Raw genomic sequence first — 24,153 nt, forward strand, 5'->3', positions numbered from 1 at the left:
GTTCACAGCAAGTTCTGGGTATGTCTGCAATGACCCGTGCCAGTCCCCGCTAACCAAAGAGCCACTGAGGTACGCAGGGGAGAAAGTATGTATGAAGACTGAGCAGGCGAAGCCGTGGAACAGAAAACAATGCATATGATATACCGAGTAATCCAAACAGTGCGGAATGCCTTGCTTTGGGGGTGGAAGGTGGTTTTGTGACTCTAGGCTTGTCGCGATCCTGAATCGGGACTTGCGAGTCATCATACCCGCACGATATAAGGTGCTAAGGTGCTTGGGCGGGCTTTGTGCTAGATATGAACATCTAGGCGTGGATGTGGATAGAAACAACGGAACCCTGCCCAAGGCGCTCGAGTCCTTCGTTGATGAGATCCGGCGCATTCATGTTTCGAATTCGAAATCCGTAGAAGGTTGAGAAAAATGTTCGGTCAGAGGATCAATGACATCTCATCCATCACGCCTCTTGCAGGAGGCGACCACGACGGAAATATCATCCATCTTGCCTCCTTCGATAGCCAGGCCCTCTTCCACCGCCTTCTCCATGAAGGGGCTCTCAGCAAAAGGGTCCTGGGCAATAGTCAGAGCAGAATTGAGCAGCTCTCTGGCGACATAGACGTTGCGCTCACCGGACAGATGAGGGTGCTGCGCGACCATTTTCGGCTCGGTATGTCCCTCTTCCCATTTCTCAATGCTGTCCATGATGATCTTCACAACTTCATGCTCCCAGAGATTATCCATAACACCATCTGACACCGCCAGAACGATGTCATCTTCCTGCACCACAATTTTGGACATTACCGCATCCTTGCGGGGGGTGTCAATGCTGTTGGTGCCAAGCTGCATGGGGCAATCGAACCAATGCCACTGCTCGAGAGTGCGGAATATGACTTTCTTCTCGCTCGGTCGAATCACGAGAATCTTACAATCGCCTAAATTGGTGACGTACAGTAACGGCGTCTTAACGCCATCCTGATCCTTGGTCCAGTGTAGTATGGCGGTGGCGGAGGTCGTGGTGCCAAACCACTCGGTCGGAGATGTAGTTGCTCGTAGAGTCTCCTCGTATGCAGCCTGCAGGTATCCTACCGGGTCAAGGGTTGCGGTGGACTGGTCGACATTCTGCTCCACCTCGAGGGCCCAAAAGTGTAGGAGGAGTCTGGACCAGAGTCTATAACGTTAAGAAACGAAAGTCAGAGATTGGCCGACAATCAGTGCGATGGGATCACTCACGCAGCATGACCACGAGGTTTCGTAGCCCAGGCGCCTACACCATCGTCGACGCCCAGGAAGTTCTCTGCGACGATGATGGCATCGTCTCCATTGTTCAAACCACGGACTAGCTCGCCCTTGACGGATAATCTCTTATCCTGGCTTAGTCCGTGTGTAGTCAAGGGATCCGAAAACGAGTGAGATGGCGGCGATAGAAATGGCGGAGGGAAAGGTCGTGAAGGTCGTTTGGCACATAAAGCGTAGCCGGTCTCGAACCGGAAGGGTGATTTCTGAAGGGTGATCGGCCGGTCGGGGACGGGAGTGGTGACCCCGTAGGAGGGCCAGACTGCCGCGTGATATGGCCGTGTCAGGCTCGGTCGGCTTTGAGGGAGTTGTTTGCTTATATTCGCGATCCACTTGCTAAGGGAGGTCCATGATGAGAAGTGTGACACGGCCGCCTTGGTCACCATCCCTAACTTGGCACTATGTGCATCAAGATGGGCTCGATATTTGGCATTTAAGGCATAAGAGAGAAGATCGAGGAGAGACAAGAACACGGAAAATAGGATATGGACTCAACTGCAGGGCTTGAGCGCAGAGTCGAGTGAAAAAAAAAGGAAAAGGGCGACCGGTCAGGGACTCAGGGCCGAGAATGTCACTTGCATCTCTCATCTCTCACTGGTCTGCGCCGCCGACTGTACCTTGCTCTACGGAGTATCTCTCAGCATATGGAAATCGGTGAAATCTCAACATTTTGGGCATTTGATCTATCATTTATATCGAGTTTTCCATTTCTCGTCTCTTTTCTTGTCTTTGGAAAACACATCTGAAAATTCGTCTATTCAGACATTCGGAGGCATAGGGCTGGCAACGCCTAGATCCATGTCGATCAGGCATAACTTTCGGACTTCTAGTCGTCTATCAGAGTACTACATCTGGTTCGTAACAATTAGAGTCAAAGAGTACCTACTACTGCCATACCATGGTGAAGAAAAGACGTCTCCTGAATCAAAGCACTGTCCCTCGAACAGCATTTTCGTACAATGCTCTGTCCAACAGGAATGGATGGATGTATACAACCCCGAAGCTCGCCCACTGGTGGATCAACGCATAGGTATCTACACAGTACACAGTAATGGTCAGTTCAGGGTTCAAATATACAATGTCGCCGAGATCGCCGAAAAAGGCCGACCATGCCGGGGCCATGCTTTATTACTACTGGACATAGAGGAAGGCAGGATGATTTCAGCCACACAAGACCGCTAAGAGATGACGATCTAATCGATTGTACGCAGTTCGCTTGGCATAGGGCTATGCTCCTCATCCTGTCATTACACTCCTCGATCTGGGTTCTCCCGATATTAAGTACCATAAACCTGTCTACATAGTAGAAGCACCGTGTACAGTTGCATCTGTCATGGGCAAAGATAAGAGAGGATGCATAAGAATAGACTCAAAATGGCTCATACAAACAAACTACGCCTTGGGACGAATATGAACAAATAATCTCGAGTTTCTTAAGCCTGCACTCGGAATGTACGCCCACTGGCAGTCTTACGCTCGCGCTCTTCATTCTCCGGTCTGGCTCGGTTGAGCACTGTGAGTCGTTAGCAATTGATTGAGTACTGATTTACGAGTAATACATACCTTGGAGGAAGTCTGCTGTTCTCTTTCTCATTCGAGTGTGGATGTAGGCCTGCAACAAATGCTCAGTCATCAATTCTTCCATTCAAACCAGGGGAAATGGCCTACCTTCGAGGCTTTGATGTGGTAGTGGAAGTAATCACGGAAGGTCTGGATATGAGAGATGTTCTCATAGCGACGCTGCGGGGTCAAGTGTCGAGGGAATAGAACTGTGAGCTGAGTCAGTACCAAGGTCTAGGTTGCCAAATCATTTTCATGCGTACCAAAGGTGACATAGCTGACTTCGCCTTCGGTGGCACTCAGACCAGGCACACCTGCCAGCTCAAGCGGGGGATCGTTACGGAAAAGAACCTGAGGAGCATTCTGCAGCGTCAAGACACGTCGCCGGGCGTCGACGAATTCCTATGAGCTGTTAGTACCAGACTTCGAGATATGGCAAGAAAACTGCCGCGAAAACCATACCTGCAGGAAGACCTTCCCGAAGATCCGATCTGTCTCCTCGCGGAAGACGGTGCTGAAAATCACTGTGACTCGATCCCAGTTGGCCTTGATGTAGATGGCCTCCTCCTCGCGGTAGTGAATCGCCATGACTTCGCCGCCCTCCTTGATACCCTGTGGTGCTGACTCGGAGGTGTATCTCGAGGCTTCCTCGGCGAGTTTGTTGAATTCATCGAATGCCCTCTCAAAAGGAGCAGCCATTGCATTCCGCTTCAGGAGGGCGAGCTTCATGATCAAGTCGTTGCGGGCCTCCTCCTCCGCGGGCAGGTTCTCCAAATCAATTTGTACTGAAAAGTCATATCCGGGCTCAGGAGACACGATGTAGGGTCCGTATTCTCTTTCCAACACCTCCTGGGCCCCGTACTGGACCAATTCCTTGTAACATTTCACATTGATGGAGATGAGAATTTTCGTCTTGGACTCGGGGGTAGAAAGGTGGAATGTTACTCCGTCGAAGTCGGAAACCACTTGGTCAATGGAAACGGGGGTCGCTCTGAGTTCAGCTTGTTAGTCGGGTGCCTAGTACCGGGCGATGTGTATACAATGCGCGGGGGTCACGGTGCGGGGGAGGGAGGACAGGGCGTACCCAGAAAACCGCTCCGTAAGGAGCGACTGAATCAGAGCATTCTGGTAATCCAAGAGAAGCATGACGGGCAAATCAATGGGGTGGTGGAGTGTTGATGAGTGGCTGTTGTGAGGTTGCCAGTGATCGTCATGGGCGGTGGGGGAGCCGGAGAGGTCGCTGTCGCCGCCCGTATTAATTTTATCCTATCGATAGCAATCGGAGGTCCCAAAAATTTTCCATCCACCCTCAACGATGGTGAAATCATATTTGTACGTGCGATTTTTTGTGATTTGCATTCCTATGGTCTATGCGCTAACGTTTATACAGTAAATTCGAGCATTCGAATACATTCGGGCTCGTCGCCTCGGCGTCCTCCAATGCGATTTGGGCTAAAGATGACCAGACCGGCATTGCACGCCAGACTGGCGCCGGACGAGCAATTGTTGGCGCAAGTGAGGAAGTTCTGTGCTGGGATGTTAAGAAGGGAGAACTTCTAGGAAGATGGCGCGATTCGGCCTGCAGAGCGCAAGTCAGTGTGGTCACGCAGAGTCAGACAGATGAGGATATCTTCGCAGTTGGGTGAGTGTCCTCCGATTTGAGATAGTCGGACGGCTTGGCTAACAAGATTGGCTCATTCTAGTTACGAGGATGGAACTATTCGTCTATGGGATTCGCGCACTGCCACCGTCATCATTTCTTTCAACGGTCACAAATCCGCCGTCACCAAGCTAGCCTTCGACAATGCAGGTGTTCGCCTTGCCAGTGGTTCTAAAGACACCGACATCATCCTCTGGGATCTGATCACCGAGACTGGTCTTTTCAAACTCCGTGGACATACCGATCAGATTACATCTCTGCACTTCCTATTCCCTTCGCCAGAGCTGCTCACTGCTTCGGGGTTGAGCGAACACCAGGGATTCTTATTGACCACCGGAAAGGACGCGTTGATCAAGGTCTGGGACCTGGCGTCCCAGCACTGTATTGAAACCCACGTGGCACAATCAAACGGCGAGTGCTGGAGCTTGGGCCTTTCACCCGACCAGGGTGGATGTATCACAGCCGGCAATGACGGTGAACTCAGGGTCTGGTCGATCGACGAGGCAGCTATGATGGAGATTTCCCGGGAGAAGGCTGTCGCCGACGGTCGCAGGATTCTCACTGAACGAGGAACCTTCTACCGACACGGCAAGGACCGCACAATCGGCATTCGATTCCACCCCCGCTCAGACTACGTTGGATTCCACGGCTCCGACAAGTCAGTCGAGGTCTGGCGGATCCGCTCACAGTCCGAGGTACAGAAGAGTATGGCACGAAAGAAGAAGAGAAGAAAGGAGAAGGAGGCACAGCGGGAGGACAAAAAGGAAGAAGCGGATGAGAAGTCGGAGGATGCATCCGCTGCTCCTGTTTCTGAAGTTTTCGTTCAACATGTCATTGTGCGAACTGGCGGAAAAGTTCGTTCGTTTGATTGGATGACCAACAAGTCAAGTGGTCTGAACCTCCTGGTGGCCACGACGAACAACCAGCTCGAGGCCTATACTGTGGTGCCAGTGAACAAGAAGAGCACCGACAGCGAAGATTCCGACTATAGCCGCAGTTTGGCAGTGGACATTCCAGGTCACCGAACAGATATTCGGTCAATTGCATTGAGTTCAGACGACCGAATGCTTGCCTCTGCTTCGAATGGCACTCTCAAGATCTGGAACGTCCGTACCGAAAGCTGTCTGCGAACACTCGAGTGTGGCTATTCTCTGTGTTCTGCATTCCTTCCCGGAGACAAGATTGTTGTTGTTGGTAACAAGAACGGAGAACTCGAAGTTTTCGATATCGCATCATCAACACTGCTCGATACTATCAAGGCTCACGATGGCCCCGTGTGGTCACTTCACGTGCACCCAGACGGTAAGTCAATGGTCAGTGGAAGTGCAGACAAGACAGCCAAGTTCTGGAATTTCCAGGTTGTCCAGGAGGAGATTCCGGGTACCAAACGCACCACTCCCCGTCTCAAGCTGGCACACACAAGAACGCTGAAGGTCAATGACGACATCCTCAACCTTCGTTTCTCACCTGATGCCCGACTCCTCGCGGTATCTCTCTTAGACAACACTGTGAAGGTCTTCTTCGTCGACTCGCTCAAGCTATTCCTCAACCTTTACGGACACAAGCTTCCTGTGCTAAGCATGGATATCTCCCATGACAGCAAACTAATTGTCACTTGTTCGGCCGACAAGACCGTCCGACTTTGGGGCTTGGACTTTGGAGACTGTCACAAGGCCTTTTTGGCTCATGAGGACAGTATCATGGCTGTGGCATTCGTTCCTCACAACAAGGACGGAAACGGTCATAACTTCTTTAGTGCAAGCAAGGACCGCATCATCAAATACTGGGACGGAGATAAGTTCGAACAGATCCAGCGTCTCGTTGGTCACCACGGCGAGATCTGGGCACTAGCCATGAGTCGCACTGGTGACTTCATTGTCAGTGCCAGTCACGACAAGAGCATCCGTATTTGGCAACAAACAGACGAGCCCCTGTTCCTGGAGGAAGAGCGCGAGAAGGAGATGGAAGAGGCCTACGACAGCACACTCACCGCTTCTCTCGAGCAAGAGGAGGACGGCGAGGAGAAGGCCGAGGCCGTCGATGCTGGCAAGCAGACGACCGGCACCCTCATGGCCGGAGAAAAGATCATGGAAGCTCTGGATCTCGGCATGGAGGATCTCGAAGTCGTACGCGACTGGCTCAAGGTCAAGGCCGCCAACCCGAACGCCGCCGCGCCGGACCGTAACCCCGTCTACCTGGCCCTCAACAACATCTCCGCCGAGCAGCACGTTCTGAACACCGTCCAGAGAATCCCCGCAGCCGCCCTCCAAGACGCTCTCCTGGTCCTACCCTTCTCCAAACTTCCTGCTCTTTTCACCTTCCTCAACATCTGGGCCGACCGCGAATGGAACGTGCCCCTCACCTGCCGCGTGCTCTTCTTCATCCTGAAGACCCACCACCGCCAGATCGTCGCTAGCAAGATGATGCGTCCCATGCTCGACAGCATCCGCGTATCGCTGCGTCGGGTTCTCGCTCGCCAGAAGGACGAGATGGGCTTCAACCTCTCCGCGCTGCAGATCATCGGCACCCAGATTCGTGAGCAGGGTACTACGGACTATGTTGATGAGGAGACCTGGGAGGAGCAGCAGGCTTCCAAGGGCACGGGCAAGAAGCGTCAATTTGTCAGCGTTGCCTGAGTTTAGGATTATGGTGTTCAAGCATGTCTGGCGTTGTGATCATTTTCGACCTTGTTAGGAGGTCTTGTCTATCTAGATTCCATATAAAAGTTTTATATCCTTGGGAGTTGAAAGAATATAAGGGTATCATTTGAGCGGGGCGAAGCAATTTACCAACGATTGGTCAAGAGTCTATGCAGTCTACGCATGGATGTGTGTATAAGCAACGAAGTATTCATTGAATTGGGTATCTTCTACACAGTAGCCAGTTGGTCCGATGTCCCCCTCCGCGTACGAAACCGTCATTCGAGTATTATATAGCCAACGACAATATAAACCCCTTTCTAACCTGCATTGCAAAGAGATCATTAGCGACTTGCTCCAAACAAAACAATATTTCCCAGACCAAATCGACCAAGAAAACAACAAAGCATCCAAGAGACTCTTCTCAGGAGAACCATTATAAGCATCGACGACAGGGATTTCAGCCCCTGCCATACCTCTTCCGGCTCTTCCTAAAAAATTTCGGTTCAATGCGTATCTCATCATACAAAGAGTCTTGCTTGGTGCCGTATTTGTTGTTTTTTTTCCTCCTTCGATTGTGGTCCAGTTGGGAGGATTCAATGTCACGTACCTATTAGTATAGTTCTTCCAGCATGGAACAATGTCAATCTCATTTGTTGGTCTTGGTCCACGCTGGATTTTGGTGTTGGCTGGAGCTGGAGAAGGGAGAAGAGTTGCGTTCGGAGTTTTGTGAGAAAATTTGGCGCGGTGGATACCTTGGCCTTAGTCATGAATGTCACGTGTGGGGATATTGTATGGGGCTCTACTCCGTACCGCTGGGGGATACTACGAACATTCTACAGCTAGGAGGTGTTGAAATAGTTGCTAATTTGTTCGAAACGCTGGCATGCTATATGTTAATGTACATGTATTCATATCGTAAGGTTCGTAATTCTGTGGGGTATGTGGTGAAATGTCTCGAGGTTCGTTATGAGGACGGCTTCATCGTCCCACAGCAAGAACATGTCCACCACTGACTTTCCATGAAGCTACTGCATGAGGTGCAGAGCCATCCAAGGGGCTTTTTGTCTGCATCACGGTCCAATGCTTTCAAGGAATCAAGTGCACGGGTTCGATTCTTTAGAGCGAATGTGTCCCGAGGCTTTGCATGCCTGTCTTCATTTCGGTCAAACGGTAAAGACCGTTTCTTCGGGATTCGCGGGCCCGAACGTACTGGTGCGGTAGATCGTCGGCCAGGATTGGACGTGGACGTGGATGTGGACAGCTTATTGCCCGGAGTGGGGCGTTCTGCTGCGCAGACATCACAGCATAGGAATGTAGGTGGGTTCTCGAGAGTACACGTTGAGCAGATCCAGGGTGCATCATATGAGCTGTTATCCGCTGTGAGATCAACAATCTTCTGATTATCAGACGATGAGGCAGTCTGTGGCAGTTCCGACTGGGGGTTAGAAGCAGCAGGAGAGTCTTTGGAAATAGCAGGCGGCGGCGATGACTTTGTTCGAGGCCCTGCTGGGTTTTCTTGACTTGGCGGAACATATGAAGACTCATATTTCTCTCGTTCCTCCTCCTGTATCAGTTCGATAAAGGCCTCCATGATAGCCCGCTCGTTGGCATCGTCTTCCTCGGCCTGCGTTCTGAACCCATGCGAGGCCTCTTCCGCAAGCTCCGTGCTTCGGTCTGTACCAGAAGCACAGCCCTGGGTGACCTCAATGCGTCTCTGGGCGGCATCAGCCCGAAGCTTGCGTATGTCCGTTCCTCGGAGCACGGGTGCGCCGCCGAGCTTTTTGCCGGAATTCTTGGACAGAATCCTACGCTGCTCAGCAGCGGCACGAGCTTGACGTCGGGCTTCATCTAGTGGGATTCTTTGGCCGCCCAGACGCTTTCCCTGTGATAAGAAGCCCTCTCCGGTATATCCTTTCATGGCGAGCTCTTCGTGCTCATCACGAAGTTGGTTCCATAATGCATGGAATTGCTGATTATGAGGACCGATCACATTATGAGCAAGTCTGTATAGAATAAGCGCCTGTAAGATAGACTAAGTAGACAAAGCATAACTTACTCATGCAGCATAGTATCCACAACCTCTTCAATAGGTAGAAATTGTCGTTGATCAGAAGGATACCGTAATCTCAGGCAAATCTTCTGGCCCATGTTGACGTTCAGTCCTAGCAGATTTCGCTGCTGGGGATAGAACTCACATAGCGCACCCACTCGCCAGGCACGCTGTCGCATGATCGGTTTAACCAGGGAGGCGACTTTGCGCAAGATCAAGAGCGCCTCTGACTCCCGCGGCCGCGTCTTTTCATGACGATACTCCGAGATGAGGGGATCTAGCTCCCTCATTTTTGCGGTTTTTGGTCGCGAGTGAGATGGGCTAGTGATTGGATAGTTGAGTGTATATTACACAGTACGAGAATGTGACTACTGCCGGTGTCAGGATGGCCTCTGAGGTGAGGGTCTCCGCGAGAAGACTTCACATCAGAGCATAGTCAAACCGTGTCAATGCGAAGATCGCTGTGCAGACGATCAGGAACAGTCAGATGAAGACCAGAGATGGAAATTTCAGGATTTATCCAAGTTCGGCGCGTCCATGGGACTTTGCATTGATAAGCAAGGCACCCGTGGACGCGTTATACGCCTGATTTTTCAGGCTAATTTGGGTCACGTGGGATGAACCAAATAGTTCTAAGAGACCTCGTGCCTCCTTTCTGTAGCGTAAGGTGATAGAGTGTAAAACGCTGCTCATGTGATCTCCGGTGCCGAATCTTATCGGCGTCAATCTTATCGAACTTTTGCGCTTCCATTTCTTTCCAACGTGTTGCCAAATAAACAAGATGACGAGGAACGACCAGGATTTTCTCGACTACGTGAGTATCTCAGACATGATAACAATGCCTTCAGCGCTGATACACCCTCGCCCAGCTTGAGTCTATCCGCAATGACGTAATGCGATATTCCCACGGAGTCGCAGACTCGATCGATCGACAAGTTGACCATGCCGCGAATGCGATCAAGGAGACATTCGCACAGCAGTCATGGCTGCCACCCACTATTCGTCCAGCTCGAGCTTCTCCGAGGGGGCGACCACCCCCAGGTCTGACAGCCCGGATCCAAGACTGGATGATTCGGAATCGCGCATGGACTGCGGCCATCCTCGCCTTTCTCGGAACTGGCGTTGTCTTATACTATGGAAATAAGAAGCTACATGGGAAGCGGAAAAAGGCTAGGAGGGCGAGTAACGGTGCCAGGAAAGAGATTGTGGGTATGTGTCATAATACCCTGTCGCGCTGCACTGAGATCAGGAGTGCTAATCCTCCGATCAGTTGTCGCTGGCTCGCCACATGAGCCGATGACGAGAGCTATTGCCGCGGACCTGGAACGTCGAGGATACATTGTATATGTGACTGTGTCATCTGCAGATGAGGAGCATATTATCAAGTCCGAGAACCGTGCGGATATCAAGGCTCTTTGGTTAGACGTTACGACATCCTCCTCGCCGTCTGAACTCCACCCTTCTTTACAAGAACTCCGATCTCTGATTACTCAAGCCCAATCGCCCGTCGCCGGAGTGCCTCCGCACACCTGCGTTCTGAGTGGCTTGATCGTTGTCCCGTCACCAAACTACAGCGCCGGTCCCGTCGCAACAATCCCACAATCATCCTGGGCCGACACAGTCAACACGCGCATCCTCTCGCCCATCCTCACAACACAAGCCTTCCTCCCCCTTCTTACCCTCCGCAGCAACAGCAGCACCATCATCTTCGCCTATCCCTCCATATCCTCCTCTCTTTCCGCACCCTTTGCCGGACCCGAAGTCGCCACAGCCCGAGCAATCTCAGGCTTCGCGGCTTCACTTCGCCAGGAACTCCGCCTGCTCGAACACGGAAATGTCGATGTCGTCGAGCTGCACCTAGGCAACATCGACCTAGGCCCTGTCTACCGGGGTGGCCAGAACCAGATCGCAGGTACGGAAGTACTCGCGTGGAATACCCAACAGCGAGCTCTATATGCGTCGCAATATCTGTCCAGCGTTGAGCAGCGCCCTGTTGCCTCGGCAGGTCCCGGTTTAGTGCGCGGATCACCAGCACGGGATCTGCATCATGCTATCGTGGATGCCCTGGAGCTCACTCCGCGGGATATCTTCGGTCGGCAGGTGTCCAAGAAGTCTGTCATGTATGTAGGCCGAGGCGCTTGGTCGTACAGCATGATTGGAGCCTGGGTTCCTAGCGGGCTCGTGGCGCTGATGATGGGGTACCGCAGTGGGAATGGGAGCTCTGACACGCCTAGTGGTAGTGGCAGTGAATCCAACTGGGAGAGTGTTTGAGCCTGCTGAATTTGGGCAGATCGCTTCCTCCAATTCTCTAAAAGCACTCGCTTTGGTAATACTTCATGCATAAATAATTTGGAAATAATCTTCACTCTTAATGGCACTTCTCGTCAGGATATCATTGTTGGTATTATCACGTATCGGTCATCATAAGCGTAATTCGTAGATTAGCAGTTGGGTGGGCTATTAGTAGTTCGACCATCCATCCTGACTACAGGGTAGAATCCATCTCTCAAACCGGCGCATTCTTCATTTCACTCGACTGCACACCACGCGAGCTCACGGAGCCGAAAGCGTCTTGTGCACACAGCGGATCCCGTCTCGACCGCTTAATTTTACCGTGCGTCAGCCGGCGACGCAAATAAATCAGCGCCCAGGTAATAAAAAAGATCACGAGCACCGCAGCCAAGACACCGAAACAGTATCCCGTGACAATTCCACTTCCGTGGCGACCGATATCGAGAAATGAGTACGGATAGAAGCCCTCAGTGTGGTGAGTGATGTATGCGATGCAGAGGTAGAGAAGGAGGATCAGCAACAGCAACGGTATTGCGATGAATGGATGGGGCGCTGTAGTTGGAAGAATAATTTCCAGCAGTGCGTATAGGGAGTTCAACGCATGCTGGGAGATCTATATGTCACATTAGTCGACGGTTCTAGGTCTCACGATGATTTCCGTCTGGAATGCGGCTTAATGCGGGAGATGAGACGGGAGCGGGGTAGTCGAAGCCTTCCGGGTCCGACATGTCCATCGTCTCTCGCACAACAATGCGACTGGTCAAAAGATGAAAATCGAATGACACCTACATTCTGCCACCCAAGGAACGTCTCCCCATACCACGGCGGACTGAACAATAACACCCAAAAGACAATCGTCACAAGAAACGGATACGTCGTGATCGTCGTATATAGCAGACTATGCAAGATGCGGAACCCGCGAGGCCACCGGTCGAGCAACGAACGACCTGTCCGTGCATAACATGCTGTATGGATTGCTGCAAAGAGCATGTAGAATCCGATTCCCCAGTAGGTTAACCAGGTGAAGAAGCTGAAAGATTGGCCGATTACCGCGGCATTCCCGTGTGTGCCATTCCAGCCCCAGAAGATGAAAATGGTTGTGAAGATGTAGAGGGCGATTAGGGCGCGGAGAGCGGCGAGGATGGATGGGGGAGGAGCCAGGAGGTTTCGAAATGGTGGTTTTGGTCTGTTGGGGGGTTGACGTTGAAGAGGGTAGTTAGTGGTATTCGGCGCATTTTGTCGCGGTGTAGGTGACACTCGGTGTACGAAGCTGAAGTAGAGAAAAGGAAGAAGAGTAGGATAGCAAAGACGAAAGTTCGAACGGCGCCATTGCCGTTTTCTATACGGTTACATTGAAGTCACTCCTGCTTTATCCGATAACTATACGGTCCCAAAATTGGCAAACCTTCATTTTTGAGGATGACTAGCACAGATACAGGTCACGTCACGTTAGCGTCAGTCCTCAATGACGATTCTTAATGTCTGCAGACTGCAGTCAGTACGACATGTTTCTTCTTTCACACTAACCGTGTGAACGCGGCCATCATGTCGAAGTCTGCAAACGAGACCTCTAGTAGCGGCTTCCTCGGTGGTCTAGGACCCTCGATCAGAAGGTATCCATACAAGGGAACTGAACAGTTTCTAGAATTTATAAAGATGGAACAGAGTCGCCAAAAAGAGGAATTCGAGGCGAGTGAATGGGTGCTCTTCACCAACGTTAACAAGCAGACCTTCAATCGCGACTTCCTCAACACGAACAGAATGGTCCTTGAGCGTTGCTGGAATTCTTACGACTCTTCCCAGGACCTTCTCCTGGTCAAAACGACAGTCTTACGCGCTCATGACATTACCGCACACGTATTCGCAAAGCTCTTGATTGATTGTCTTAGGCCAATGGACCTCGATAACAATCTTCAACTCTTTCGATCTGCCTCTTGCATAGCAGAAAATGGCTCCGCTAAACAGCCTGACTGCCAATATGTACCAGACAGTCTTCCTCGAGCTCGAACGGATAAATGGCCCTCGCTTGTTGTGGAAACGGGCTTTTCAGAATCGCCTTGTAAATTGATGTCGGATGCTCGGTTCTGGCTTTCTGAGTCCAACGGCGATGTTCAAGTGGTTCTCACAATCAAGATCGGTCGGAGCTCGCCTAACATCGTGCTGGAGGCATGGGAACTTGTGGACGATAAGGTCAAATGTCAGCAAATCGTTTCGGTCAGCAAAGGCGAGAATGGCCATCTCTACTTCCAGGGCCAGCCGCTTATTATCAGCTTTGAGAAGCTGTTTCTTCGCCTGCCGAGCATCCCCAACGAAAGGGACATCACCCTCGACGAGGCTAGTTTGGAGCAGCTTGCCACGCATGTCTGGCACGATCAAGGGTTTTGACGATGGCTCAATCGAAGTCCATCATGTTATCTCGCTGAATGAGTTTCCCGTTTCCATACCCTTTCGGTGTGTAGGTCCTTTTGACCTAGTAGGTTAGATCATTGCTCTTTCTAAGCCGGTGATATCGCCAGCTGTGGTAATCTGAGTTGAAGTAACTCAGTAAAAGCCAGCTAGTCATACAATTGAACTGGAGACAAAAGCCGACTATAGAGAGTTCCTAACTCGATCCCAGAAGCATTTCGGGCATTGTACTCCGTAGTTGTGTAACTGCGACTGCGAGAGCACGCTGAACTCAGTCCGAATCAAAACCAAAGACGAGCTCTAGGCTGGCTCTAAAGATCTGACAATGTATCAATCCTCCCTTGTAGTTTCTTGCCATTGCTTATATTCTTCTCGTGGATCAGCGCTGGAGGTGTACAAGTCACAGTCTGAAACCGCTGAGATTAGTTTCAATTGTGACAGCCGCCTAATTGAGACACTGATAGTCCTGGATCCACCCGCTTCTATATCATTGGCGATCCAGCCCGAGAGTGCGCATGGAACGGCTCGCTGAACCATGGGCTGGTCCCCGCTGGACTTGGAGTAGGTAACACTTTCCAAAGGGTGAGGGATGTCTTCTGATACGTGTATCTTTGTCTCCATTTTTAGTCGTAGGTGTTATAACAACGAATAGCACGTATATTGACTCGGAGAGGATAGAATAGTGGATAGTGGACAATGTACTCCGTACGATGCAAGCCTTGCCCAGTGAGACTGCCGGGATGAAAAGGGTCTGTTCGCGGTCAGGGGATCCACCGGGTGATGAATGCACATCGATCTGGCGTTTTAATGGACAATAGATCCGACTAAACACGGAGTACGTACGGAGTGACTAGTATATTTTGAGTTAGGATGAGATATCGTGTTTCTAGAATCCATAATGGCCTTGATCTTCGTCGTCAGTGATCCAGAAGAACACGTTGAGGATTGTGATGCATCTCTCTCCTGGGCAATATCATTTCACCAGCGGACGGAAACACTTATTTACACCACGACGCCAATTGACGGTCGATTGGCTGCTAAAATAGCCATACTAGATGTGCGTTCATGGAATCGGCTGCAGTCGAAGCATTTACCGGGTGAAGTCGTCGTCCTAGACCGTGCTCACGGAGGGACGCACCGAGGCTTCACAGACGCGAATGCCTACCTTCCCTCAAACGTGCTCTGCTGACTGATGGATTGTGCTTGAATCATGAATGAGTGCTCACTGGGAACCCTTCTTCCCAAACGGTTGCGATCTCGGTCATTGAGATAACTAGACCAAGGGTGTTGACGTTGTGTTGGTTAGGCGCCCATAGATCTATGGAGTCTCCACAATGACTCTGGCCAATTTCCAGATTAAATTACATTACACTCATGAGATTTCACACTGATTACAGTACCGGTAATTCCTTTTTCCTTGACCGAAAATGAATTACTGTGTGAACATTTCCACATCTCTGGATTATTGCCCATAACTACGGATACACTATTCAAGTACACAGTAATTTGTTGACTGATTGGGTCCAAGAAGCTTACTGTTCTAATCTGACATGTATCTTTCGTTCAGAGATGATTCAAAGTCTGCATCAGTGCATTTTCCAATGAAACCCGTGTGGGGAGACGGCAGAGGAACAGCCTCAAAGCTTCGTGTTCTAGAAGATTGCGGGTCAAATCAACCAGAGACTGGCAGAGAGTCAAGACATCGTCAGTTACTGAGGAGTGGTCAGATAGCCTGAGAATGGCCAGTACTAGTTACATGTAACTAGTCGGGTAGTAACTACTGTAGTAGCTCCCAATAGCATAGCCAATAACAATAAACACCTGATGCACCCCATTTCAATCTTCCCCCTGAAGCAGTCTGAAGTTCCCCTGAGACGATCCCTTGTCAACATCCAGTGGAGCCCAGTGTTTCTGTTTTCTAGTGCATGGGGCTTCTCATCGTCTTGCATTGTGATCGTCAGGACCCTTCCGCTTTTCTCCTTCCTCCCTCTATTTCTCCTTTCTCACGTCTGTACACATTGTTCCCTCTCATGCCTTGAGAATCTACATACTGTCTTCCTTCGATCTCGTAGGGCTGTCATTCCTTTGGCTCTATCATTCTGCCTCCCCGCCCAAACAACCCCCCCCCCCTTTGTGTGTTATCTGCAACTCGGCCGTACAAAGGCGACCTTCAGACGACCATCTTCAACTACAATAATCTTCTCCGATGCTTGCGCAATATTTGAAACCTCCAACCGACTGGCGATAAATGATTGAATAACCGACTGTTTCATATTCGCTCATTTGTAACACCGTTGCCTGCACAAAACTCTGGACTTGGGAATCAACGGAGAATACCACTTTCTACACAATGAATATGCGAGGGAAACTGAGCGAGTGTCGCTCCACATCTCACGATACCTTGCGGAGTGGAATGTCCTCCCCGCGAGTGGCGCATTTCGACGGCGAAGTTCCTCCCGCACTCTCCCCCTCGACGCATTCGCCGCCCAGGGCCGCTACTTAGCCCGACAACTCGATGAGTCTCAACGAGGAGACCGCCGCATGAGTCGGCTGCCGCCGTCGAGCGTCGCTCGATCGCTTTCGCAAGGCCGCCCGGGCTTCTACCGTTCCAAGTCGTCGACCGAATCCCGCACCGAACTCACCCGCCAACCCACTCAGAAGGGACTCCCCGAATACGAGGAACACAAGTACCGCCCTGTCTCCGAACATCCTCGATTCAGTTCGGTTTCCCATGCGAGCACCACAGACAGCTATTACGAAGATGATGATAAGGATGTGACACCTCGGACAACGATGTATGGGATGCCGCGCGCGGAGTCCCCCGAGGATGTGGCATCGCTGGCGAGTGGAGCAAAGGGCGCGTCGGTTGGTGTGGCGCTTGCGGAGCCACAAGGCACGTCGACCGACTCGTCGGCTTCGAAACTGCACATCCCACGCACCCTGGCACCGCCCGTATCGCCGCACTCGCGCCCATCTAGCAGTGCGCGCGTGGCGCATTCGGAGAGCTCCGACGATGAGTACAGCAGCTCCAACGGCGGGTCCACGTTCTCCAAACCGCGCAAGCTGTCATCTGGAAGCGCGGTGTCGCTGCCATATTCACCCATGTCGACGTTCCCTGCGCGACCACATCCGCGGTCGCCATCGCTGAGCTCAGAAACCTCGGGCACGGGCACAAATTACCTCCCTCGGCCTTCCTTCAATTTCTCGCGACCGCTGAGTCGGTCGAGCACCAGCTTGTCTGCCCCTGGGGCTTCCACGCCTACGGAATCGACGAATGCCTCCGTGTCGAATCAGATGCATCGACGCAGCAAACCGACTCCGCTTACACTATCGACCGAAGAAGGCGCGTCGACTGCACCCGGTGAGGATGAGCCCTCGTCCGCCGTTTCGTCATATGTCTATGCCAAATACGCACTTCCGCGCGGGCGCTTCCTTTCGAGAGATTCGGTCATCTTCGCAGGCTTGCAGACCCCTCACTTTGAGTGGGACGGGCCGCTGTTTGAGCAGACGGCCCCCCAAGCTTCCGAGGAGCCATTGCGGATGACACGAACACCGTCTCCTACCCACCACCGCCAGATGGAGCAATCACCCAAGCCTCACTCCATGCATGAAGTTCCTGCTTCCAGGGCCCCTGCGACCCCGAAATCCCACCATCACCCTCAAACCCAAACCCCCCGTCTCAGCGAAATCTCCAACCCTCGCCTGCGCCCTCGACAGTGGAGCCCGTGCGGCCCTCCGTTGACAGTGTCCGACAGACGATCAACGACAAGGCTGAGACGGTGTCTTCTGCAGATTCGGCGAGTACCACACGACCCACAACCGCCACCACTCATGTCACGGCGTCTGGACTGACGGCCGATGACCACGTTGCCAAGGGCATCGAATGCCACGAACGCGGCTCTCTAAGTGAGTCGACGTATCACCTGCGGGTTGCCGCGAAACAGGACCATCCGACGGGCATGCTGCTGTACGCGCTCGCGTGTCGGCATGGCTGGGGGATGCGGTCTAATGAGAAAGAAGGCGTCCGATGGTTACGCAAAGCGGTGGATTCGGTCGGATTGGAAATGTTGGCCAATCCCGATGCCCCTGGTGCGTCGAAGGCGAAGGAATTACAAAAGGCCTACCGGGCCCAATTCGCGCTTAGCATCTACGAATTGGGCGTCAGCTATCTGAACGGGTGGGGCATTGATCAGGATAAGTCGCTTGCCCTACGCTGTTTCGAGATTGCCGGTCAATGGGGCGATGTGGATGCGATGGCCGAGGCCGGATTCTGTTACGCGGAGGGAGTGGGCTGTAAGAAGGATATGAAGAAGGCGGCTCGGTTCTACCGGCAGGCTGAGTCGCAGGGCATGAGTATGGTTGGAAACAGCTGGTACGTTGATACAGTTTCGAAAGTGCAGAATGTGCAGTCACTAATTGTCTCACAGGATCTATAAAGACAAATACAATGAGAGCGAGGCGACCCGCTCCCGTGGCCGAAATGCCAGCGGCGAGAAGGGCAAGAAGCCGCGCAGCAAGTCGCGTACTCGAAGTATCTTCCAACGCAAGAAGAGCAGTGCTCCGGAGGCATAGACTGTCTCATTTTGCATTTGCTTCGACTTTGTCGGAGTCTTACCATTCATTTTGCATCTTGATCTTGCAGTATGTTTGGAGCGTTCTGCCGATTATTTTTTCCTCCTTTTCTCTGTTCAAATTCTCACCTTTTCATTTCTTCAGAGCTGGGCTGCGACCGAGCTTGTCATATTAATTCTTTTCTTCGTGGATACCCTTTTTTTTTTTGTCTATTGGACACTCTTTGTATCTTATTTGCATTGGATCATGAACTCATGAATAAGACAGCGTTCTCCTACTCCAGCCTACTCCACACTCCGCATTGTTCCCCAGGCCCCTTTTCCTTGGCCCCCCGGACCCCGGAGCATTGACCCAACTCGTTTAGACCAACTCCAGGGGGGTTGGAATTGCCCATAAAACACTTGGTGGCGTTCCTTTTAATTAATTTGTCCTCCAGAATAGCCTTCTACAGACCATCTCCGCTGCTTCCCCCCCCGTATATAAACCCTATATCCTCCCCCACCCCTTCTTGCCTCCGTCGCCTCCCCTTGGCACGCTAACCCTGCTGCTAGTTTCAGAAATCGTCCAATCAGACTGTCGTCTGACCCAGTGCAACATACATACTCCAGAAAGTCTGCAATCTCTCGCACAGCATTCGAACAACCACAGTAGCACAGCTTACACAGATGCTTGGCCCGACGCAACCCGTCTTTCTGTCAGATCAAGCAAAGTCCACCTCGGCCGCTTCCCCCCCCCTCTTTGTAGGAATCTTCATGTGCGATTACTCTTAATCCCCAGGTTCTGCTCTCCAGTCTCCACTGACCTGTGACCTGAGACCTGAGACATGAACATGGATGTATATGGAGCCTGGACTCCAGACTTCTCCGCAACGAAAATCCGGAGGACTCCATAGGTGGAGAGAGTCGTATCAAGTACTACTACGTATACAGATACTTAGGCTTTTACGCACTTAGCTGGATAGTAGTCAGGTACAGAAAATTTTTCCAAATGACAATGAAGCCAACTATACTTCCGCCAATACGCCAATACGCCACGCCACAAACCAATTGCCTTCTCTCATTTTTACTCTTTTTCGGTGCTTTATGTGGCTTTTTTTCTTCTATTTCTTGCACATGTGATGCTAATTGATATAGGTTCTGGCCTTGTTATAGACTTATTTAGCGAACCCGTTTAATAAGAGCTACCTGACTTATTATAAAGTAGTACCCACGTTCTTTGTCGGAGATTGTGCATTGTACTAGTTTCACTTCTTACTTACCCCCCGGATCTTTGCGTCGAGTTCCCTTTTCTTTTTGTCAGCTCTGGGCTGTGTCCGAAGGTAGGTTCAGTGGCTGTTCATATATTCTCTTCTCCCCACCCCAGCAATTGAAATCGCAGCCCTGACCCAAAGAACGCAGTCGCATAAAATGTCGACCACCAAGACTTCAGTCGTGGATGAAGCGCCTGTCACCGCAGTGCCGACGAAGCAGAGCTTCGGCTCGCGTCTCAAAGCCCACTTTAAGAAGTGGTGGTGGGTTCATGTTATTGTCTTCATTGTGGTTTTCTTGGTTATTTTGTTGCCAGTGTAAGTGCTTCTTCCTTTACTTCTTTACTTTACTCTCCGAAGCAATAGCGCCAGCAACATCCACTGAGTCCTGACAAAAATCCCAGTATCTACGTCGCCTACCCCAAGATCGCCCAAAGCGCCGTCAACGACTCCACCCTGCAGATCAAATCAATGATCATCAGCGACCCAACCCCCGAATCCTTCCATCTCGACCAGCAGCAGATCCTCGGCACAGACAGCTCCTATCATCCCAAGATCTACGAGTTCGACGCAGAGGTCTCTCTCGGCGGTGCCGACGGTCCTTTCGCTACCGTCACCGTGCCCGAGGTCAAGTCCAAGGACGGTGCTGAGATCCACGTTGTGCAGAAGGTTGATCTGACCGATGTCGATGCTTTTGGTGATTTCAATGTAGCTGTTATGTTGCAGGAGGAGCTGGATTTGAGGATTAAGGGGAAGCCGGGTCTTAAGCAGGGTGGTTTGCCTAAGACGCATGTTACTTATGATAAGACTGTTACGATGAAGGGTATGTTCTCCCGACCTCTTGACTCATTCCGTGTGGATGTCGAGGTATACTCGGGTTATACAAGGGAAAAGGAAAGAAAACTAACAGACAACACAGGTCTAAACAAACTCAAAGGCTTCGCCATTACGGAATTCCACATCATGTTCCCACCAGTAAATGGTATCGGCATGAATGGCACAGTTTCCATTCCCAATCCAACCGTCATGACTATCGCAATGGTAAATTCCTCTCCCTCTCACCCTATCACATCCTTACATACCCATTCTCACACACCCTATTCAAATTCATATGACTGTTGTACTAATAAATAACAGGGCAACGTGACCTTCGACCTCTCCCTCGACGGCCACTACCTCGGCGAAACCAGGCTCCACGACCTCGTCCTCAAGCCAGGCGAAAACATCGTCCCCATAGTGGGAACCGTCGACCACGGCTACGTCATCAGCTTCCTTACCTCGAAGAAAAACCCTTACAAGGACGGGATCCTGCCCTTCGACATCGCCGGTAACAAGAGCGTGTATGCCGGAAAGGAGCTGTCGTACTATACCAAGGCGTTGAGGGCGAATACGTTGCATGTGAAGTTGGATGTTGTGGGTGCGCTTAGGGATGTTAATGTTACGTTGCCTGGTTTCTAGGGTATGGCTGGGCACTTATAGCCATAACTAGGTATAGCTTGTTGGTTTTATATGTTTTATGCCCGGGTGATGTCTGTTTCTATGGGATCTTCGATGGGGATTCGGGTGGTTGGGGCTTGGGGATGTGTTTATACCCTTTTTTTTTTCTTTATGTTTTTTATATATAATCGAGATTCTGAGTGACTGAGTCCATGGGTTGATATCGTGCTGTGTAGGTAGTTGGTAGGAAGAAGTTGGGAGTGTAGAGGTGGTGAAGTAGCTGAATAGTTAGGGCTAGATAGGGGATGTGGCCTATGGTGAGTCTGTGCGGCAAGCAGATGAGTTCTGCCCGAATAGGTAGGAAGTGCTCGTATATGAGTTGTTGTGAGTCATTGGCGCCCGTGGAGTGGACATGAACTAAGGTGGTATGTCATATCCTATCAATTGTGGCAGGAAATATAGACATAGGACATACGCGCTCTATTTACTACTGGAAAGGTAGAAAAAGACACTGTATGGCCATTAATACTGTGACAGCTACCGAAATCACATTCATAAAGTATGGTATTAAGCGGAGGTAGCATAGCTCCGAGCAGACATGCGCTGGACATATTCTTAACCAGAACGAAGATCAGATCATAGGAGCAGTAACAACCCTCTGCCTCTCCCACTTCGGCTGACCAAAAGGATCATCCCGAGAATAAATCTCCGACCGATCCCACTCGGATTCACTATCCGCCCCCTTATCATCCCTCGGCGAACTACCCGAATCACTCAGATCCCGACGAAGACGCATAGGCTGCATCGTCGCCCGCTGCAGGAGCCGAATATCGTCCCGTAAGCCGCCAACTTGGGCCTCCAAGTTCCTGCGCGCGGTCTGCTCACGGCGCAGAAGCGTGACGAGCGTGCTGTACTGCTCAATAGAGACGCCGTTGTAGTCTGACAGCGATGTTGCGGAGGGGGCGGGGCGGAGGGTGCGCGTGTTCATGGTGTCCGGGCGGATCGTGCTTGTGCTCGAGGGGCGGGTGTATGCGCTCGGCAAGGGGGATGTGTCGCTGTCGGAGAGGATGGCGGGTTTGTGGCGGCGGGAGGAGAGGGATCCTGTGGATGCGGGGTGTCGTGGACGGGATGTTTTGTCGTGGTCGGAGGTTTGCATTCGCGCGATGGCGAATTCCAGGTCGATGAGTTTTACTTCCAGTGTTGTTAGACGCTGTTCTAGGGTGACGTTGTCGTCTTGCTGCATTGTGCTGACGAAATGGGCAACGTTCGGGAGGCTGGCTTGGTCGGCGGCTGGCTCCATTTCCAGCACGGAGGGAGCGGCGGATTCGGGTGTTACGTTGGTAACGGTCGTTCCTGTGGAGGGTCGTCTGGATTGGCCGCTGTTGGAGCTTTCGTCCAAGGGCGGGGAGGGAGAGCCCCGGATTGAGGCTGGTCCGGGGGCGGAAGCTGTACGCGCTGACCATTCAGCTGGTATCTCTGGTAGCTGATCTGCCATCTCGCGTAAGGCCTCTGTGCTTCTGGATAGCCGGTGCGAGAGGAGGCTATGTCTCCGGTCTGGGACATAGCTTCTATCCTCCTGCGGGTCGGATATAGCCGTGGATGCGACGCCATACCGCGACCCGTCATCTGAGAAGACCACGCTAGGAAGGGTTGCACGTCGGCGACGGGGCGGCATACCGCCCGGTAAAGGCTCATGCAAACTCCCAGAATGTAGAGGCGACAGCGGAGACAGATGGGCTTCCGCGAGCTGGAGGTTCTCCGCGGAGAGTGGACTACTCCGCTGTGTGTTCAGATTGAGAGCTGGCGGGACAGCCAATGATCTGCCTTTCGCTGGCCCTGAATTTCTCACTGGTGGTCTGCCAAAGCTCGATTCAAATGGGGTTTCTTCCAGTTCATCGGCCTGGCTCTGCCTTTTCCGATTGAAGATCTTGCGCATGACCGTTTTCAACGTGCTTCCTGTTCGGCGATGGGCGATAGACGACTGAGAAGGGAACATAGGCGGAGACCGAAAGTCCATCGACGGCAGCGCCGTGTCATAGTGGTCGCGATCTCCGATGTAAGATGCCGGATTCGAAGCTGAGCGCTCTCCCCGGGCGGGAGATGATCGTTGTCGGGGGCTTCCAGCCGACTCACTGCCCGCGCTGGCAATCGACCGTGCGGGGCATCTCGACATGATGAGATCCGAAGTATCACAGTCGGACAGTAGACATATAAAGGATGCGTATGGGAGCCAGTTGGGTCATTACAAGCAATATGCGTCACGGGTACATAGGGTATATAGCGTTGCGAGATGAATCAGAAAGTACAATAAGAATAAAAAGATTGTGAGCGAGTGTCGAGAAACAAAGGGTATAAGGGTATCAATTGCGGAGGATTCGAATAAGGGCCAGGGTGAAGTTTAGTCGACTTGTGGGACTATGAAGGCTTCAAACGCGCGTTAGCTGAAGAACCGACCCATGTTACAAACGAGAGCGTACAATGTAGGATATAAGGAACATCATGCCAGAGCTAGTACTCACGGGACGGGCGTTTGCCGGTCTCAGAAAGAAAAACAAAGTAGAAAAGATCGGGATATGGGATATGAAGGAATGTCGGTGCCAATAAGGCGGAAAAGAAATAGTCCCAAGGCTGAAAGAAAGGAAACAAAGAGAAGTGAAGGAGGGATTAGGAGAGAGCTAACCCCAGTTCACGCCACAGCCGTAGAATTTGATTAGCATAGGGATTTGAAAGTGGAGGTGGGTTAGAGAAGAGAAATTAAAGCAAGGTGGGGAAGGACAAGTCTAAGTCTATGCTGTGTACCAGTCCACAGTAGAGTGAAGAGTCGATGAGTCGAAGGAGACGCTAGACTATTTTCTGTTTAGTTCAATTTCTTTGCATCTTTTGTCTGGAAAGATCTCAACTTCCACCTGTGTACATACCCATACACACATGATGATAGAGACGTCCAGCCTCTGTTTCTTTCATCTCTTCAGGAAGTTCAGAAGTTCTTAGTTCAGGG

General features: G+C 51.5%; 11 protein-coding genes across 11 annotated transcripts; 6 read left to right on the top strand and 5 right to left on the bottom strand.

Annotated features, from left to right (window-relative positions):
- Positions 1–447: 447 nt before the first annotated feature.
- Positions 448–1,676, bottom strand: N7515_007889 (uncharacterized protein; the record flags this gene model as incomplete). The annotated part of the gene is made up of 2 exons (XM_056668633.1): positions 448–1,165; positions 1,228–1,676. 2 exons carry the CDS (start codon positions 1,674–1,676, stop codon positions 448–450), a joined length of 1,167 nt encoding a protein of 388 aa, XP_056518463.1.
- Positions 1,677–2,723: 1,047 nt separating this feature from the next.
- Positions 2,724–3,996, bottom strand: N7515_007890 (actin-related protein 2/3 complex subunit 2; the record flags this gene model as incomplete). The annotated part of the gene is made up of 6 exons (XM_056668634.1): positions 2,724–2,803; positions 2,854–2,902; positions 2,959–3,059; positions 3,114–3,252; positions 3,313–3,841; positions 3,935–3,996. 6 exons carry the CDS (start codon positions 3,994–3,996, stop codon positions 2,724–2,726), a joined length of 960 nt encoding a protein of 319 aa, XP_056518464.1.
- A 169-nt stretch (positions 3,997–4,165) lies between these two features.
- On the top strand, positions 4,166–7,146 carry N7515_007891 (snoRNA-binding rRNA-processing protein DIP2; the record flags this gene model as incomplete). Its single annotated transcript, XM_056668635.1, has 3 exons — positions 4,166–4,182; positions 4,241–4,492; positions 4,554–7,146. 3 exons carry the CDS (start codon positions 4,166–4,168, stop codon positions 7,144–7,146), a joined length of 2,862 nt encoding a protein of 953 aa, XP_056518465.1.
- A 970-nt stretch (positions 7,147–8,116) lies between these two features.
- On the bottom strand, positions 8,117–9,492 carry N7515_007892 (metalloendopeptidase WSS1; the record flags this gene model as incomplete). The annotated part of the gene is made up of 2 exons (XM_056668636.1): positions 8,117–9,155; positions 9,209–9,492. The coding sequence occupies 2 exons, from the start codon at positions 9,490–9,492 to the stop codon at positions 8,117–8,119; spliced, it is 1,323 nt and encodes a 440-aa protein (XP_056518466.1).
- Positions 9,493–9,983: 491 nt separating this feature from the next.
- Positions 9,984–11,473, top strand: N7515_007893 (DUF1776 domain-containing protein; the record flags this gene model as incomplete). The annotated part of the gene is made up of 3 exons (XM_056668637.1): positions 9,984–10,016; positions 10,072–10,411; positions 10,473–11,473. The coding sequence occupies 3 exons, from the start codon at positions 9,984–9,986 to the stop codon at positions 11,471–11,473; spliced, it is 1,374 nt and encodes a 457-aa protein (XP_056518467.1).
- A 235-nt stretch (positions 11,474–11,708) lies between these two features.
- N7515_007894 (uncharacterized protein) lies at positions 11,709–13,041 on the bottom strand (the record flags this gene model as incomplete). The annotated part of the gene is made up of 3 exons (XM_056668638.1): positions 11,709–12,107; positions 12,284–12,833; positions 13,022–13,041. The coding sequence occupies 3 exons, from the start codon at positions 13,039–13,041 to the stop codon at positions 11,709–11,711; spliced, it is 969 nt and encodes a 322-aa protein (XP_056518468.1).
- N7515_007895 (uncharacterized protein) lies at positions 13,040–13,879 on the top strand (the record flags this gene model as incomplete). Its single annotated transcript, XM_056668639.1, has 1 exon — positions 13,040–13,879. The coding sequence occupies one exon, from the start codon at positions 13,040–13,042 to the stop codon at positions 13,877–13,879; it is 840 nt and encodes a 279-aa protein (XP_056518469.1).
- Positions 13,880–14,798: 919 nt separating this feature from the next.
- Positions 14,799–15,089, top strand: N7515_007896 (uncharacterized protein; the record flags this gene model as incomplete). Its single annotated transcript, XM_056668640.1, has 1 exon — positions 14,799–15,089. The coding sequence occupies one exon, from the start codon at positions 14,799–14,801 to the stop codon at positions 15,087–15,089; it is 291 nt and encodes a 96-aa protein (XP_056518470.1).
- Positions 15,090–16,441: 1,352 nt separating this feature from the next.
- Positions 16,442–18,472, top strand: N7515_007897 (tetratricopeptide repeat protein; the record flags this gene model as incomplete). Its single annotated transcript, XM_056668641.1, has 3 exons — positions 16,442–17,625; positions 17,646–18,272; positions 18,328–18,472. 3 exons carry the CDS (start codon positions 16,442–16,444, stop codon positions 18,470–18,472), a joined length of 1,956 nt encoding a protein of 651 aa, XP_056518471.1.
- Positions 18,473–19,878: 1,406 nt separating this feature from the next.
- N7515_007898 (DUF3712 domain-containing protein) lies at positions 19,879–21,176 on the top strand (the record flags this gene model as incomplete). Its single annotated transcript, XM_056668642.1, has 4 exons — positions 19,879–20,036; positions 20,123–20,541; positions 20,638–20,759; positions 20,856–21,176. The coding sequence occupies 4 exons, from the start codon at positions 19,879–19,881 to the stop codon at positions 21,174–21,176; spliced, it is 1,020 nt and encodes a 339-aa protein (XP_056518472.1).
- Positions 21,177–21,786: 610 nt separating this feature from the next.
- On the bottom strand, positions 21,787–23,328 carry N7515_007899 (uncharacterized protein; the record flags this gene model as incomplete). The annotated part of the gene is made up of 1 exon (XM_056668643.1): positions 21,787–23,328. One exon carries the CDS (start codon positions 23,326–23,328, stop codon positions 21,787–21,789), a length of 1,542 nt encoding a protein of 513 aa, XP_056518473.1.
- Positions 23,329–24,153: the final 825 nt, after the last annotated feature.

The sequence above is a fragment of the Penicillium bovifimosum genome (genome assembly GCF_028826915.1).
Source record: "Penicillium bovifimosum strain IBT 22155 chromosome Unknown utg000006l_segment0_segment0, whole genome shotgun sequence".
Classification (NCBI taxonomy): domain Eukaryota; kingdom Fungi; phylum Ascomycota; class Eurotiomycetes; order Eurotiales; family Aspergillaceae; genus Penicillium; species Penicillium bovifimosum.